Source organism: Haliotis rufescens, unplaced genomic scaffold, assembly GCF_023055435.1.
Source record: "Haliotis rufescens isolate VD_foot unplaced genomic scaffold, xgHalRufe1.0.p SCAF_17, whole genome shotgun sequence".
NCBI classification, from domain to species: Eukaryota; Metazoa; Mollusca; class Gastropoda; order Lepetellida; family Haliotidae; genus Haliotis; species Haliotis rufescens.
The window spans coordinates 9,523,130-9,541,947 of NW_025963857.1; the positions used below are offsets into that span (position 1 = coordinate 9,523,130).

Below are 18,818 nucleotides of genomic sequence, written 5' to 3' on the forward strand. Positions count from 1 at the left end.
CTGCATAGTGCCGGTATACATGGTGTCCAGCATAGTGCAGGTATACATGGTGTCCAGCATAGTGCAGGTATACATGGTGTCCAGCATAGTGCAGGCATACATGGTGTCCAGCATAGTGCAGGTATACATGGTGTCCATCTAATGCAGGTATGCATGGCGTCAAGCATTGCGCAGGTATACATGGTGTCCAGCACAGTGCAGGTATACATGGTGTCCAGCATAGCGCAGGTATACATGACGTCCAGTGAGTGGGTCTGTGTTATCAGTTACGGATGCGTGTTCTGTTTGTGGATGTAAGGATGAATCGTGATAATCCAGGTTATCAGAAAATGTCGAGATAAAGACCAGGAGATGGCCATGTGATTGTCACATGATATGTTTAAGATGTATCACTTGACCTAAAGCAGACAGCAGGTAGGTATTAAGTTTAATCCAGTCTTGTCAGTAATCGAAACCCATTATCCACACCTAGAATCGCCTGACTTTTGTATGTTAATATATGCTGCATTCTTGCCATGTGAACGCTGGCCCATCCCTCCATCTGATGATAAATTTATTATTTTAATTCCAATACTGACGTTTATGCGTGTGCAGATATTTATTTGATAATGACTCAGGCCATGAAACGTTGATAGTCATTTTCAAGTGACATTTACACAAAGTGAAATCCTGGGCCCTATAGAAACTACAGCGAGATCATAAGACGAGTAGGTTTCCGTTTTGTACAATTTCATACAAACATCTGGGCAAGAGAAAGAATACACCCATATTTGATGGTGGCAAAAATGAAACTGAGAAGAAATAGTTTATTTGTGTTTTGAAATTTGTTGTAGTCCCACTGTAGAGTAGATACCACTTATATGTTTTTTGGAACCGAGCGTTTTAGAATCGATGTTGACGTATTTCATACGGGAACATAGTTACCGTAAATCTGCACTGTTCCGGCGACCTAGTAACGCTTTCATAACCGGCAGTTTATAAGGAAATGTATGGCCGTATGAAGGTTTAAGGTGTCTTTCCACTCCAAGATGTAACTTTAGAAACGGTGCAGGAATACAATACTAGAGTTAGTAACACTCCCCCTCCCCACTACGCCCCCCTCCCTGTCTCATGTGTTATATTGTGACCTGTGAAGATCTGTGGTAGAATACACATGCTTGTCGTAAAAGGCGACCATGTTTGTCGTAAGAGCAAACGGGATTGGGTGCACAGGCTCGCTGACTTGGTTTATGCATGTCATCGTATCCCAATTGTAAGGATCGGTGCTCATATTGTCAATCACTGGATTGTCTGGTCCAGACTCGATTATTTACAGACCGCCGTCATATAGCTGGAATGTGGCTGCATTAAACCATAAACAATATTGTATTGCACTAAATGATTTGTAGACATTTTTCCGATGCAAATCGACAAACAATGGAAAACCCATATCCAAACATATTTGGAATGTTAGGGAATCGTTTCTTGGGTAATTGGTAAATGGAGTGTAATGACTGCATGACATTCGTAGGCCTATCTCCTTCTGAACATCACAAGGTGCGGTGGCTTAGCCTGGAGGTTAAAGCGTTCGCTCGTCACGCCGATGTCCCGTGTTCGATTCTCCACATAGGTACAATGTGCGAAGCCTATTTCTTGAGTCCCCCGCCGTGATATTGCTGGAACATACCTAAAAGCGGCGTAAAACCATATGCACTCACCCAATAAACATCACGAAGGAAATGGCGTACATTTGGGGAGGGCAACCCGTGGAACAGAAATCCCCTTCCTTCTTTTACTAGATATAACATGTCCACCTTCGCCCCGTCTCCAACAATAGCAAGATGTACACTTCATGTTATCATTTTATTCTGGCTTGGCTAGTCAACTAATGCGAAAACATTTTGGTTATATATGAGTGAGATATTAATCGGCCACAGAAAGAGCAGTATCGTCACAATATTGATTGAAACACCCCTTGAATTCCAATTACTGACTAGTTCACCCTGAATGTTTGACTCTGCTGATGGTACTAAACTTCACCTGTTCTTTTGATAGTATGATTGAAATCTAAAACCTTGTGTGCTTATCCAATTTGTCTTTCCATAGCGTTGAAGAAGGAAGGCTTGAAGGGTCCACCGTCAACAATCAGTCGAGCGTCCGGACATGAGCATGGCAACCTGGCTACTGGTCCTCGCTGTCCTCGCCGTGGGTGCACGTGCAGCTGTACCAGAGGACGAGATCACAGAGTTGCCCGGATTGAGTCAACCTCCCAGCTGGAAGCAGTACTCTGGATATCTGAAGGCCTCGGGAACCAGGAAGCTGCATTACTGGTGAGAACACCTGGTGGTAACAGATCCCGCTGGCTAGAACACCTGGTGGTAACACATACTGCTGACTAGAACACCTGGTGGTAACAAATTCTGCTGGCTAGAACACCTGGTGGTAACAAATTCTGCTGGCTAGAACACCTGGTGGTAACAGATACTCCTGGCTAGAACACCTGGTGGTAACAGATCCTACTGGCTAGAACACCTGGTTGTAACAAATACTGCTGACTAGAACACCTGGTGGTAACAGATCCTGCTGGCTAGAATTCCCTATGGTAACAAATACCGCTGACTAAAACACCTGGTGGTAACAAATACTGCTGGTTAGAACACCTGGTGGTAACAGATTCTGCTTGCTAGAACACCTGGTGGTAACAAACACTGCTGGTAAGAACACCTGGTGGTAACAGATACTGCTGGCTAGAACACCTGGTGGTAACAAATTCTGCTGGCTAGAACACCTGGTGGTAACAAATACTGCTTGCTAGAACACCTGGTGGTAACAAACACTGCTGGTCAGAACACCTGGTGGTAACAAACACTGCTGATCAGAACACCTGGTGGTAACATATACTGCTGGCTAGAATACCCTGTGGTAACAAATACCGCTGGCTAGTACACCTGGTGGTAACAAATACTGCTGGCTAGAACACCTGGTGGTAACAGATCCTGCTGGCTAGAACACCTGATGAAAACAGATACTGCTGGCGTGGCAACAAATAGTGTTGGCCAGAATAACTAGGCATACTGCTTGCTAGAACACCTGGCGGTAACAAATACTGCTGGCTAAAACACCTGGTGGTAACAAATACTGCTGCTAGAACACCTGGTGGTAACAAACACTGCTGGCTAGAATAGCTAGAAATTCTGCTGGGTAGAACACCTCGTAGTGACAGATAGTGCTGGCGTGGTAACAAATACTGCTGTTGGGAATACCACGTAGTAACAAATTCTGCTGTTGGGAATACCAGATAGAAACAAAATACAGCTGTTGGGAATACCACGCAGTAACAAATTCTGCTGTTGGGAATACCAGATAGAAACAAAATACTGCTGTTGGGAATACCACATAGTAACAAAATACTGTTGCTGATAATACATCACGGTAACAAAATACTATAGGCAGGTATTATCATTGTAGTACCATCATGATGCTAAACAACTTCTGACAATACCCTCCCTCGCTTGCTGCCATTACCTGTAAAAGCCCTCATCACTGAAATGTTCCTTTAGGTTTGTTGAGTCCCAGAGTTCCACACCGAAGACGGACCCAGTGGTTCTGTGGCTGAATGGAGGCCCCGGATGTAGCTCCCTGCTAGGGCTCCTCACAGAGAACGGGCCGTTCAGGGTGTGTGACCTGCTTCAACTGATGGATCCACGGATACCCCCTTAATAGGCGACGTCATGGATTAGGTGGTCAGGCTCGGTGACTTTCTTTATTGCGAGTCTTCGTACCCAGGCGGCTTGGGGCGTTGGTCATAATATGAATAATTGGATTGTCTGATCGAGACTCGATTATTTACAGGACGCCTCATATAGCTGAAGTATTACCGAGTAAGGCGTAAAACAACAAGCAAAACCAAACAAAAGCTTTAAGATAACCATGCCCGACATTGATAGTATGAATAATACCTCTTATAACGTGAGGGAAACTAACTAAACGGTGTCCTTTGGCAGTCAAATGCATTAAACAGACATCCACAGAGCTCAAAGACGCACTTTTACCATATTTAAACATACACACGTGTTTTGGGTATGCAATGCACTAAAACAGAATGCACGCCATTTTTCACTGTCGCACACAAATAGCAGGAGTCACTGAGTGCCGTCCTGCTAACATGTCAAACTACACTGTGCTCTTTGTTATAGTAGTTCATTGCATCCGCATAGGTATGTGATAATTACCCCGCTGAATAGCAAATCCTTCTGCAGGATCCGCGTCTCTGATCACTTTTTTATTTGTTTTTATTTGTTTGTTTTCTTTGCTACCCAACAGATAGCCACAGATGGGGAGACAGTGCAGTATAATCCGCACAGCTGGAACGCGGTGAGTGAACAGGGTGGAAAGCAAGGGAGTGGGGAAATCGGTCACAGGAGAAGGGATAACATGGGAGGATCCTGGACAGACTAAGGGACACAACTCTGCTCACTATTTCCGGCATCCGTACCCCACCGATAGAGAAGGCTGGCGGGGCCACCATCGCTGTTTATAACTGCTATGCAAAAACAATAACCGTGTTTGTTGGTATCGATCCACACCTTCAAGTTGTCCCAAATATAATCATAATCACAGTCATGCCCAACAGCCATTTTGACCTCCTAATCACCATTTTATCAATGGCCGGTTTCTATACAGTCATATCAACATATTTTTATTACCCATAAGGCTAGTAGTAACCGAGTGCAAATATCACTTCATGCCCACCAGTGTATTATTTGTTTCTTCCGGACAGCATTCTTGCCGTCGTTTGAATCTTACTGTTAAACCTCATTCTTACAATTCCATTGGCTAATCTGTACCACGGGACGAAACAATACATTTCAATGTAGACCCCCAAATCATGTGACTGACACTGACCTTGAATATTGACTCGTCTCATGATCAGTATTGACCTGTCACGTGATGAATATTGACTCGTCAGCTAGAAACAAGATGGCGTATGGTACACAAACATTTAACGGTTCGCAGCTGAGTTGCTGTAATAAACAGAGGACGGTTTAAAGACTGCATACATTTTTAAATGAATTTTGGTATTACAAAACAAATGAGAACTCTTGACGATGACTCTGCGGCCTCTTTCCGGTCAGACCACCTCAGGGGACGGGTCTAATTATTTGTATATTGTGTCATAAGGGCGGAATGACGTCACACTAGAAATGGCGTCATAGCTGAGGATTGTTGACGTCATTCGACAATTCTGTTTTTTGTCTAGACGGCGGTCGTGATCAGTGCATTTTTCTGCAAGAGTAGCTCAAAGGGATTAAGCTCTCGCTCGGGAAATACAAGAATTCATACACTCGTTTTGTAAAATCAGTATGACACTCATGCTCAGTCAATAATCCCTTTGAACAAACGTGTAACTTTGTATATCTATGTGTCCCTCTGTCACCAGATCGCCAACATGCTGTTTCTCGAGGCTCCCGCCGGTGTTGGGTTCTCCTACAGTGACGACAGAAACTACACCACAGATGACAATGAGGTGACCCTCTCGGAAATACCACAAGGACCTTTATCATGTTGCCTGCATCACTTGTTGGCCATTTAACATAATGCCAACGTCACTTCTTGATCACCTGTTGACCCCTAAACTGTGTACTGTACTACATGTGTTCCATAAACATATGTGCTGCATCACGTGTTTACTATGAACATGTAGGGGCGGTCGGGTAGCCTAGTGGTTAAAGCGTTTGCTCGTCACGCCGAAGACCCGGGTTCGATTCCCGACATGAGTCAATGTGTGAAGCCCATTTCTGGTGTCCCCCGCCGTGATATTGCTGGAATATTGCTAAAAGCGGCGTAAAACCATACACACTCACTACTATGAACATGTGGCCTGTGTCGCTTTTTAACCATTAACACATGCACAGCATCACATGTTTATCATTAACGTATGGTCAGTATCGCGTTTTTAGCATTAACATGTAGACTGCATCACGTGTTTACCATGAACATATGGATTGCAGAACGTGTTTACCGTTAACATAATGATTGCATCACGTGTTTACCATTAACATGTAGATGCATCACTTGTTTACCATTAACATGTCGACTGCATCACTTGTTTACCATTAACATGTAGATGCATCACGTTTTAACCATTAACATATGGATTGCAGCACGTGTTTACCATTAACATACAGACTTCATCAGTTGTTGACCATTAACATATAGACTTCATCATGTTTTAACCATTAACATATGGATTGCAACACGTGTTTACCATTAATATACAGACTTCATCAGTTGTTGACCATTAACATACAGACTTCATCACGTTTTAACCATTAACATATGGATTGCAACACGTGTTTACCATTAACATACAGACTTCATCAGTTGTTGACCATTAACATACAGACTTCATCAGTTGTTGACCATTAACATACAGACTTCATCATGTTTTAACCATTAACATATGGATTGCAACACGTGTTTACCATTAACATATAGACTTCATCAGTTGTTGACCATTAACACATGAACTGCAGCACGTGTTTACAATTCACATATGGATTGCATCGCGTGTTGACCACTAAGATATAGACTACATCACTTGTTTACCATTAGCATGTAGACTGCAGCACGTGTTGACTTCCAATATCCGACTGGGATGTTTACTGCCACACGTGTTACCCTTTAGGATTTGATCCTAGGTGCTGTTGGTTGACATTGGCCGTATGTCATGCTCATAAGTAACAATGACAACTTATCAACTGTTTGACATTGGCCGTATGTCATGCTCATAAGTAACAATGACAACTTATCAACTGTTTGACATTGGCCGTATGTCATGCTCATAAGTAACAATGACAACTTGTCAACTGTTTGACATTGGCCGTATGTCATGCTCATAAGTAACAATGACACCTTATCAACTGTTTGACATTGGCCGTATGTCATGCTCATACGTAACAATGACAACTTGTCAACTGTTTGACATTGGCCGTATGTCATGCTCATAAGTAACAATGACAACTTATCAACTGTTTGACATTGGCCGTATGTCATGCTCATAAGTAATAATGACAACTTGTCAACTGTTTGACATTGGCCGTTTGTCAAGCTGCTTTGACACAATGGTAACTTATGTCAACTGTTGACATGGGCGGTACCAAATATTGACTCTAAGATCTAGATGGTAATTGCTACACGTTTCATATCATCGAACTGAGCACCAGGATTTCACCAGTTGACACAGTTCCGCGTTGACCCTGCGCTGTTTTTACCATTTTTCGTATAGAAAGTGTCAGGTTTTTGCCTTTTGCGTTTTTTTCTTTCGTAGACATGCGCTGTTTCTAACCTTTTATGTTTAGACGCATGCTGTCTTAACTTATAAATATAGACATGCGCGGCATTTAAACTTCCAGATATAGATCGAAAAACGTTAAGTCGGTATATCGACTGTAGAATATTTCACACTGCTTGGACTGTGCCGGTTTTAGTGTCTGCTTTTTATGTGTTTTAGGTAGCCTACAACAACTATCTTGCCTTAAAAGATTTCTTCACGAAGTACCCCGAGTACAAGACCAACGACTTCTACATCACTGGGGAGAGTTATGGGGGCATCTACGTGCCGACACTCAGCGCAATCGTCGTCGACGACCAAGACATCAACTTTAAGGTGAATTTGTAGAGCGAGGAAACGGTAAAACAGTCACATTGTTAAGATACACGAATTATTACATTCACATTACTAAAATATATGGCCCACATCAGTCACAGTACTCCGTGGTCTAGTGGAGAGAGCGTCTGTCCGAAGAGCGGAAGATCTGTGGTTCGATTCCCTCATACCAAAAGACGTGAAAAGACGGTACTTGTTGTTACCCTGCCTGGCGGTCGGCATTAAGGAGATAAAGTTCGTACTAGTACAAGCAACTACACATACAAGTGCATGTACGTTGCTATGTAAGTGAAGTAATCGTGCACTCGACGTTATATCCCATTTCTCACAGTACTGCGATATAAACCATTCAACCACAGTACTAAGAAAAAGCAACGCTAAGACATACGAGTTAACGCCCGGGTTAGATTCCGGGTTAGAATTTGTCCCCAGCAACCTATGCTGGACGTAAGAGGTGACTGAATGGACCGGTGTCCAGGCTCAGAGACTTGGTTGATTGCGCGTCATCGCACCCCAACGGAATGGGTCATTCTCACAATATGAATCACTGGATTGTCTGGTCCAGAATCGACTTTTTAAGTACTGCAGTCATGTACCTGGAATATTTTTGAGTGCGGCGATAAACAACAAACAGTTTAAAATACACTTAAAAACCTCGTTAATCCGGACATACTTTATCCGGAAATTCCATACTGCTCATTACTGCTGGGTACCCTTATATTTTAAGTCATTACTCCATAACCATAATTTGGTAGTTCAGAGGACTTCAGTGGAAACGCCAACATTGTTTCACAGTGAGTCTCTTGTCACGCTGAAGGCAGTTTAAACTTCACTCACTCACTCACTTAATGATGCTTCGGATCATCCTTCCAGGGTTTTGCAGTTGGCAATGGTGTCACTGATGCCATCATGCTCGACAACTCTATCATCTACTTCGCCTACTACCACGGCCTCACCGGGGACAAGTACGTACACTTTGAAATGTGTCCACAGCTGCCAGATACACCAGACTTAAGACCCCTCTCCCTTACGACCCCTCTCCCTTATGAACCCTCTTCCTTATGACCCCTCTCCCTTATGACCCCTCTTCCTTATGACCCCTCTTCCTTATGACCTCTCTCCCTTACGACCCCTCTCCCTTACGACCCCTCTTCCTTATGACCCCTCTTCCTTATGACCCTCTCCCTTATGACCCCTCTTCCTTATGACCCCTCTCCCTTATGACCCCTCTCCCTAACGACCCCTCTCCCTTACGACCCCTCTTCCTCATGACCCCTCTTCCTTATGACCCCTCTCCCTTATGACCCCTCTTCCTTATGACCCCTCTCCCTTATGACCCCTCTCCCTTATGACCCCTCTTCCTTATGACCCCTCTCCCTTATGACCCCTCTTCCTTATGACCCCTCTCCCTTATGACCCCTCTTCCTTATGACCCCTCTTCCTTATGACCCCTCTCCCTCATGACCCCTCTTCCTTATGACCCCTCTTCCTTATGACCCCTCTCCCTCATGACCCCTCTTCCTTATGACCCCTCTTCCTTATGACCCCTCTCCCTCATGACCCCTCTCCCTTATGACCCCTCTTCCTTATGACCCCTCTCCCTTATGACCCCTCTTCCTTATGACCCCTCTCCCTCATGACCCCTCTCCCTTATGACCCCTCTCCCTATTGTGATGTGAGACAGCAGCCAAGCATGACACTCCATAGCTGATATTGATGTACCAGCTTGAATGACGACGAATGCTCATATTGTAACAATGATTTAATGTGAACTTTAAAACGAAAAGTTGGGCGTATCCTGACCCACCGATGGCACTTGTCATTCAAGTCACGCTAACTTCGGGGCATCATTTTAGTCACTGATGCGTCAAATTTAGAAATGTCCTCAATATGTTCATCATAAATCTTTTTGAAAGTTATACTTGGGCCTTTAATGTGATAACCTTGATCAAACGAGTTTTGAGCTTGAGGCGTATGACGCTCTTTGAATTTTTTTTAAAAAGAGCATGCACTATTGTGTCTCAAAAGTTGTGAAATGTAGACACCAAAGGCTTGAGCTGCTGGTCATACAGTCTTGTGGAGAGTTTTTTGCACCATACCCGTGCTCGTGGGCTTCACCGAAGTGGTAAACGTCTGAGACCTGCATCACTTCGGGCTTCCCTCCCACATTAAGCTGACACGCCGCGATATAACTGGAATACTGTTAAAAGCGACGTTAAACCCAACTCACTCACTCACTCAAATTCAGGTGGGTAAAATCAGTGGAAGGGAATTTACAGTGTTTCTGTTGTTGAATGATATCAGATCATCGATACACCTGAAGTTTTAGTTGAAACTTCTTCCCCCAATTCCTTTGCTTTGACTTTGGCAATCCGAGTAGAAAATCCGATTCGTATGCATAAAAGACAGATCAGACAGAAGGGGGGCACAGATGGTGCCCGTGGGGAAGTATACTTCTTGCCTGAATGCCCCCCCCCCCCCCCCCCCCCCCTAAATGTTTTTCAGTTAGCTTCAGATGGGATTTGTTTTCATTTTTGACAAATTGTCCTGAACCTCTGAAGTTAGATATGTAACTGTATCTATGTTCACCATGTTTATTTACACAAATAAGCTTATTTTATTATTTACATCACTTAAAATCACGGTCATAAATAATTTGGCTAAATTTATCTTTTTAGCTTTAAAGAAACGTAGTAAATATTTTGCATAATATGGATATCCATCATTTAATATTTGCATAAACAGAAACTGTAATCATATTATATGGCGCTTCAGCGCTTATTATGTCAAGTTTCATGTATCATGGGACGGTGGCCCCTTTACCGTAATAAACACACTCACTCACAGATCAAGAAAAGAAGTTTTTCTTTTAGTTGGTCAAGTGGGATAGTGGTGTATAAAGTTGAATAATCATATGTTTTGACTTCTTTTCTGAGATTGCAAAAATTCAGACAAATCCTTTGAGGTTTTGAGTATCCACATGGTATTAATTCCACGTGTCTCAAATACTCTTTTTGAATATAAAAAAGTCCTTCCTTGATTGTATTATGGATACTGTAACAGAGATTTGATGGTTCATTTGCTGGACCCAGCAATATATCTCTCTGTGTAGGGATTTTTATAAAGCATGGGAATCCATCGCAAAAGAGGAATGGACATGTTTTAGAATCAAGTTAAAACTTGATAGTACTGATGAATGTTTTGGATGATTTCTTCTTCAGTTAACATAATTTAGTAGCGTTGTATGTGCTATTATTTCATATATCACTTTTACCGACTTCTTTGATCAAACTATACATGCAGTGATGTTAGCACATAATGGTTGTGTTTTTTGAGGCCATATACATGGTATGTACTTTTCCTTAAGCCTTGTAATTGAATCTCGTCTCTCTTGCTCGTACAGTTTTAGTTCTCTTGACTTGGGAGATTTGGATGTCGTTACTCCCTCACAAACTCGGGTCGTTTCTTCTTCAGCACGTGGAACAACCTGATGACCTACTGCTGTAAGGGCCAGGAGGGCCGGTGCAACTTCTACAGCAAAAGCTCCAACGACACCAACTGCAAGAAAGCGGTACGCGTCATACATTACTTTAAGTACTGCACGCTATATCGCAAAACTACTAATGCTGTCAGATGCCACATAATATAGTTTCTGTCATGTGTGTGTGTGTGCGTGCGCGTGTGTGTGTGTGTGTGTGTGTTTTGTGTGTGTGTGTGTGTGTGTGTATGTTATGTGTATGAGAGTAAGTGAGTGTTCTCGGTTGCCAAAATTTCAGCAACTATTTAAAATAGAACAACATCGTCGGACGGTGCTGAACCGCCTTCGCGAAGCATGTCTCCGAGCCAGACACAGGTAACGTCTTGACGCAACAACTTTGTCAACTGCGACGGCACGCAGAGTATGGTCCAGCCAGCGACGGAGAACTGTGTGGTTCAGCGATTACCCACAATTTGATGTTTAGGGTCAAGGGGAGGTAAGACTGTATGTTGAAGACACAGTACACGTAATGCTTCTCTCCTCAGCTGTTCGAGACATTCACAGCACTGTACAGCAGCGGCCTCAACGTCTACAACCTGTACGGAGAGTGCGTGAACACGGCGACCGGACTGACATACGACGTCAACACAGGCACCTACACCTCCTCCAACTTCGGCTGGTTCCTGCCACACTCACCACAAGTGCAGGAAGAAATCAGAGTAGGCCTGAGAAAGAGAATATTGATTTTTTCTCCACCTCAGTAAACTTGTCGTAGGTGACAGAATAGAAGAACTCCGAATGAGTTTTGAGTTTTTAAGGATGTCATGTCCAGAGTAAAGGAACAGAGCATGTCCCTCTTATATATTGCTCTTATATATTACTAATTGTCATCATGAGAAAGAAAAACAGACAATATGCCAAGCCTACCTGGACATTTTACTGAATGCGAACTACAGTAAACTACGGTTATGACGATCTCAAAGGGACTACTTTTTTAGTTCGTTATAACCGTAGTTCGTTATAAGCATATATACAGCATAACTACAGCAAATAGTCGGGACTAAAAGGTTAGTTCGTTATATCCGTCAGTTCGTTATAAGCGTGTTCGTTATAACCGTAGTTTACTGTATTATGCAGATGACGCGAGACTATGGAATTGTGGCGTCGTGAACACGGGGTGTCGCTAATCGCACTGTCAACACTTAAACAATGTGACGTCACATCAGATTATCAATCAGCATTGAGAGTCGCTAAAATATCGCGCAAATATCAGAAAGTTTCGAAGTACATTTTCACTATTAAGGTAATATCTGCTATCACAATGTTTTTATTGTCTCAAGGTGATGAAGAGTCTCCCACCTGAGAAGCTTCGGATGACACCACCCTGTCTTAATGAAACAAACGTCCTTGTATACCTGAATCAGCCGGAAGTGCGCCGTGCTCTCCATATACCGGACTCTGTTCAACGTTGGGACTCTTGCAGGTACGTTTCAGAATGGCTGGTTCTAAAAGGAGACATTTATTCATAATAATGATGATTTTAGGAGCGCTTCAGGTCGAACCTATTTCACACTCTGATTGTGGCAATTTCACCTTCGTCTGGTAGTTCGCAAGGTTCTACAAAACTATTCCGTTCATTACATTGAATGAAATAATCAACAATTGTGCACTAATCAAATATTGAAATCTAAAGATCACATGTGTGTTTATATTTTATAATTACAATCTGACCCACTATCTTTGGAATGCAATCGAACTTAACCCTTGTTTACATACGACGATCCTGCTAATTCAATCTATCGATATCCTGCAATAGAAGTATTGCATTTCACTCACGTAATGTTGACTGATTTCACAGAACATCAAACGATCTCCTTGAGTTAGTGATGAGCAATACGCGTGTTTCAGCGGACCGGTGTCTCAGGGCTACAAGACCACGTACAGGACAGTGAAGGAGCAGTACCTTAAGGTCCTCGACGCAAAGGTTTGCATACGTCATAGTCCTCAGGTTCAAAGAAGTATAAATTTAGGAACCGACTGTCCAGCTGATGGTGTCCTTGGGACCAGATTCTCCAGTTAATAGCTTTGTTGTATTGCGACAAATTCCCCAGTCGACGGTGTCATTGTCAAGGGGCAATTCTCCAGTTAATAGCTTTGTTGTACTGCGACAGATTCCCCAGTCGATGGTGCCATTGTCAAGGGGCAATTCTCCAGTTAATACTGAGTATCTTTATTGTGACACATTATCGAGTTCCTTCGACTATCTTATTACAGATTTTTTGAAAAGGACGTTTTGAGGGACTAGGTTCTCTTGTAAATATATAGTATCTTGATGACCAACACTCCAGTTCCTTTTAACAGAATGATAGAATGATTCAGAAGGATGCTTACACATTGGTTGAGAGAAGAGTTACATATATTTATTTCCTGGTATGTGATAATACAACGTTGATGCTGCAGAAGCGGGTGTTGGTGTACAACGGTGATGTGGACATGGCCTGTAACTTCCTGGGAGACGAATGGTTTGTCGACTCCCTCGAACTGAAGGTAGGGCTCTTTCTTTTTTGTAATAAGATATTGGGGACACTGAGGTATGAAGTAGTATCCGTTTGCTGTGAGATTTGGCTATATAGAGCTGTGTGTGTGTGTGTGTGTGTGTGTTGTGTGTGTGTTGTGTGTGTGTGTGTGTGTCGTATGTGTGTGTGTATGTAAGTGACTGTGTGTGTGTTGACTGTGTGTGTGTGTGTGTGTATGTGAGTGACTCTTTGTGTGTGTGTGTGTGTGTGTTGTGTATGTGAGTGTGTGTATGTTGTGTGTGAGTGTGTGTGTGTGTTAGTTAGCGTGTGTGTGAGTGTGTGTGTGTGTTAGTGAGTGTGTGTTGTGTGCGTGAGAATGTGTGTTGTGTGCGTGAGAGTGTGTGTTGTGTATGTGAATGTGTGTGTGAGAGTGAGAGTGAGAGTGTGTGTATGTGAGTGTGTGTTGTGTGCGTGAGAATGTGTGTTGTGTGCGTGAGAGTGTGTGTTGTGTATGTGAATGTGTGTGTGTGTTGTGTATGTGAGTGTGTGTTGTATGTGTGTGTGTATGTAAGTGACTGTGTGTGTGTGTTGACTGTGTGTGTGTGTGTATGTGAGTGACTGTGTGAGTGACTCTTTGTGTGTGAGTGACTCTGTGTGTGTGTGTGTGTGTGTGTGTGTGTGTGTGTGTGTGCGTGTGCGTGCGCGTACGTGCGTGAGTGCACGTGTGTGTGTTGTTTGACACCACACTGTAAACCTGGAATCCACACGTCCCTGGCAGTTCATATCAGGCAGTTCATATCAGGCAACACATATCATCCTTGTCATCAATGCGTACATCTGCTGTTGCTAGAGCGTCCAGTTCCGCAAGCCTTGGTACTACACCGCCGCCGACAAGACAAAACAAGTGGGGGGATTCGCCAGAGGGTTCGAGAATCTCGTGTACGTCACAGTCAGGGTACGTGCCGTCGTCTTGTCATCTTCCTAAGATCTTCCCCAACCAACAACGTGATAGGTATTTGTCTCTTAAACCGTGCCAACAGGTGTAATAGATCAGCGTCTCCAGGTGTCATAGATACACGTCTCTAGGAACCATACATCCACGTCTATAGGCATCACAGGTTCGCATCTCTAGCTGTCATAGATCGACGTCTAAGTATCATAATCCGCGTCTCTAGGTATAATAGGTCCGCATCTCTTGGTGTCACACATCCCTGTCTGTAGGGGTCATAGCTCCAAGGCTCCATGTGTCACAGATCCACGTCTCCATGTGTCACATATCCACGTCTCCAGGTGTCACATATCCGCGTCTGTGTGTGTCATAGATCCTTCTCTATGGGTATCACAGATCCTCATCTCTGGGTGTCATAGATCAGCGTCTCCGGGTGTCATAGATCAGCGTCTTTGGGTATCATAGATCAGCGTTTCTGGGTGTCATAGATCCGTCTCTATTGGTATCAAAGATCCTCCTCTCTGGGTGTCATAGAACAGCGTCTCTGGGTATCACAGATCCTCCTCTCTGGGTATCAAAGATCCTCCTCTCTGGGTGTCATAGATCAGCGTCTCAAGGTGTCATAGATAAGCGTCTCTGGGTGTCATAGATCAGCGTCTCTGGGTATCACAGATCCTCCTCTCTGGGTATCAAAGATCCTCCTCTCTGGGTGTCATAGATCAGCGTCTCAAGGTGTCATAGATCAGCGTCTCTGGGTATCATAGATCAGCGTCTCTGGGTATCATAGATCAACCTCTCTGGGTATCATATATCCTCCTCTATGGGTATCACGGATCCTCCTCTCCTGGTATCATAGATCAGCGTCTCTGGGTGTCAAAAATCAGCGTCTCTGGGTATCATAGATCCGCGTCTCTGGGTATCATAGATCAGCGTCTCTGGGTATCATAGGTCCTCTTCTCTGTGTGTCATAGATCAGCGTCTCAAGGTATCATAGATCAGCGTGTCTGGGTATCACAGATCAGCGTCTTAAGGTTTCATAGATCCTCCTCTATGGGTATCACAGATCCTCCTCTCTGGGTGTCATAGATCAGCGTCTCAAGGTGTCATAGATCAGCGTCTCTGGGTATCATTCTCCTCCTCTCTGGGTATCATAGATCCATAGAAGAACATAAATGAATTAAAAAGTAAGCACTGACCAACACACTGCAAGGGGAGGCGACAATCCTGCATTTAATATTTGACGTTTTGTTTGCAGGGATCCGGTCACATGGTTCCCTCAGATAAACCTGAGCCAGCACTTGTGATGTTCACCAACTTCATCAAAAATAACCCTTTCTAGATCAATACACCTTCAGGACTGAATGATGATCTAGAAACGTATTACCAAGTGACTGTCTGTACTATGGGTTTTTTGCGTTCTCTGGTGTCCTCGGTGTATAGCTTCTAGGGAAAAGGCACAGTCTAAATAAGTCTTATTGTTTCTCAAAGAATCTTTGAAATCTTCAAAGAAAGTACAGAAAGGTCATGTTCCCCATGACCATGTACGGTAACGTCAAACGGAGCCATTGTTTCTCAAGTGACAGAGTAGTGATGTTTGGCAAGCCTTTTTAGTATTAAATAGCGATTTGTAGATTTCATAACTGTATGTTTTATTTTGTATTTCATGTTTACACAGTTTTTAAGTAAAGATTATTTTAAGAATAAACGATATACTTCATATTTTTGTCAGTTCTGTGTTTTCTATTCTCAGTGAGAGAATTACTCCTCTCAGACTATCGTGTATCTATCAGGCTCACAGTGAGAGAATTACTCCTCTCAGACTAGTGTGTCTCTATCAGGCTCACAGTGAGAGGATCACACCTCTCAGACTAGTGTGTCTATCAGGCTCACAGTGAGAGAATTACACCTCTCAGACTAGTGTGTCTCTATCAGGCTCACAGTGAGAGAACTACTCCTCTTAGACTAGTGTGTCTATCAGGCTCACAGTGAGAGAACTACTCCTCTCAGACTAGTGTGTCTCTATCAGGCTCACAGTGAGAGAATTACTCCTCTCAGACTAGTGTGTCTCTATCAGGCTCACAGTGAGAGAATTACTCCTCTCAGACTATCGTGTATCTATCAGGCTCACAGTGAGAGAACTACTCCTCTTAGACTAGTGTGTCTCTATCAGACTCACAGTGAGAGAACTACTCCTCTCAGACTAGTGTGTCTCTATCAGGCTCACAGTGAGAGAATTACACCCCTCAGACTATCGTGTATCTATCAGGCTCACAGTGAGAGAACTACTCCTCTTAGACTAGTGTGTCTCTATCAGACTCACAGTGAGAGAACTACACCTCTCAGACTAGTGTGTCTCCATCAGGCTCACGGTGAGAGAATTACTCCTCTCAGACTAGTGTGTCTCTATCAGGCTCACAGTGAGAAAATTACTCCTCTTAGACTAGTGTGTCTCTATCAGGCTCACGGTGAGAGAATTACTCCTCTCAGACTAGTGTGTCTCTATCAGGCTCACAATGAGAAAATTACTCCTCTTAGACTAGTGCGTCTCTATCAGGCTCACAGTGAGAGAACTACTCCTCTTAGACTAGTGCGTCTCTAACAGGCTCACAGTGAGAGAATTACTCCTCTCAGACTAGTGCGTCTCTATCAGGCTCACAGTGAGAGAATTACTCCTCTTAGACTATCGTTAATCTATCAGGCTCACAGTGAGAGAATTACTCCTCTTAGACTAGTGCGTCTCTATCAGGCTCACAGTGAGAGAACTACTCCTCTCAGACTATCGGGTATCTATCAGGCTCACAGTGAGAGAATTACTCCTCTTAGACTAGTGCGTCTCTATCAGGCTCACAGTGAGAGAATTACTCATCTCAGACTATCGTGTATCTATCAGGCTCACAGCGAGGGAATTACACCTCTTAGACTAGTGTGTCTCTATCAGGCTCACAGTGAGAGAACTACTCATCTTAGACTAGTGTGTCTCTATCAGGCTCACAGTGAGAGAACTACTCCTCTTAGACTAGTGCGTCTCTATCAGGCTCACAGAGAGAGAATTACTCATCTCAGACTAGTGCGTCTCTATCAGGCTCACAGTGAGAGGATCACACCTCTCAGACTAGTGTGTCTCCATCAGGCTCACAGTGAGAGAATTACACCTCTCAGACTAGTGTGTCTCTATCAGGCTCACAGTGAGAGAATTACACCTCTCAGACTAGTGTGTCTCTATCAGACTCACAGTGAGAGAACTACTCATCTCAGACTAGTGTGTCTCTATCAGGCTCACAGTGAGATAATTACTCCTCTCAGACTAGTGTGTCTCTATCAGGCTCACGGTGAGAGAACTACTCCTCTTAGACTAGTGTGTCTCTATCAGGCTCACAGTGAGAGAATTACTCCTCTCAGACTAGTGTGTCTCTATCAGGCTCACGTTGAGAGAACTACTCCTCTTAGACTAGTGTTCACTATCAGGCTCACAGTGAGAGAATTACTCCTCTCAGACTAGTGTGTCTCTATCAGGCTCAGAGTGAGAGAATTACACCTCTCGGACTAGTGTGTCTCTATCAGGCTCACGTTGAGAGAACTACTCCTCTTAGACTAGTGTTCACTATCAGGCTCACGGTGAGAGAATTACTCCTCTCAGACTAGTGTGTCTCTATCAGGCTCACAGTGAGAGAATTACTCCTCTCAGACTAGTGTGTCTCTATCAGACTCACAGTGAGAGAATTACACATCTCAAACTAGTGTGTCTCTATAAGGCTCACAGTGAGAGAACTACACCTCTTAGACTAGTGTGTCTCTATCAGGCTCACAGTGAGAGAATTACACCTCTCAGACTAGTGCGTCTCTATCAGGCTCACAGTGAGAGAATTACATATCTCAGACTAGTGTGTCTCTATCAGGCTCACAGTGAGAGAATTACACATCTCAAACTAGTGTGTCTCTATAAGGCTCACAGTGAGAGAACTACACCTCTTAGACTAGTGTGTCTCTATCAGGCTCACAGTGAGAGAATTACACCTCTCAGACTAGTGCGTCTCTATCAGGCTCACAGTGAGAGAATTACATATCTCAGACTAGTGTGTCTCTATCAGGCTCACAGTGAGAGAATTACTACTCTTAGACTAATGTGTCTCTCTCAGGCTCACAGTGAGAGAATTACTCCTCTTAGACTAGTGTGTCTCTATCAGGCTCACAGTGAGAGAATTACACCTCTCATACTAGTGTGTCTCT

At 43.6% G+C, this 18,818-nt stretch overlaps 1 protein-coding gene across 2 annotated transcripts; it reads left to right on the top strand.

Annotated features, from left to right (window-relative positions):
- Positions 1-336: 336 nt before the first annotated feature.
- LOC124131380 (lysosomal protective protein-like) lies at positions 337-16,312 on the top strand. Of its 2 annotated transcripts, none has more exons than XM_048397525.1 (14): positions 337-414; positions 2,094-2,309; positions 3,540-3,654; positions 4,303-4,353; positions 5,420-5,506; positions 7,493-7,648; positions 8,522-8,613; positions 11,123-11,219; positions 11,672-11,845; positions 12,467-12,609; positions 13,035-13,110; positions 13,587-13,673; positions 14,493-14,597; positions 15,847-16,312. In XM_048397525.1, the coding sequence occupies exons 2-14, from the start codon at positions 2,143-2,145 to the stop codon at positions 15,928-15,930; spliced, it is 1,434 nt and encodes a 477-aa protein (XP_048253482.1). In that variant the 5' UTR covers positions 337-414; positions 2,094-2,142; the 3' UTR covers positions 15,931-16,312. The 2 variants fall into 2 exon arrangements, with proteins under 2 accessions (XP_048253482.1, XP_048253483.1); XM_048397526.1 differs by having other exon boundaries at positions 354-414; positions 2,086-2,309.
- Positions 16,313-18,818: the final 2,506 nt, after the last annotated feature.

Excerpts from the sequence above, each read along its gene's own strand:
- LOC124131380 (XM_048397525.1), top strand. The coding sequence starts at position 2,143 with ATGAGCATGGCAACCTGGCTACTGGTCCTCGCTGTCCTCGCCGTGGGT. Across the intron at positions 8,614-11,122 it reads CACGGCCTCACCGGGGACAA|CACGTGGAACAACCTGATGA; the intron begins GTACGTACACTT and ends TTTCTTCTTCAG. Across the intron at positions 11,220-11,671 it reads ACACCAACTGCAAGAAAGCG|CTGTTCGAGACATTCACAGC; the intron begins GTACGCGTCATA and ends TTCTCTCCTCAG.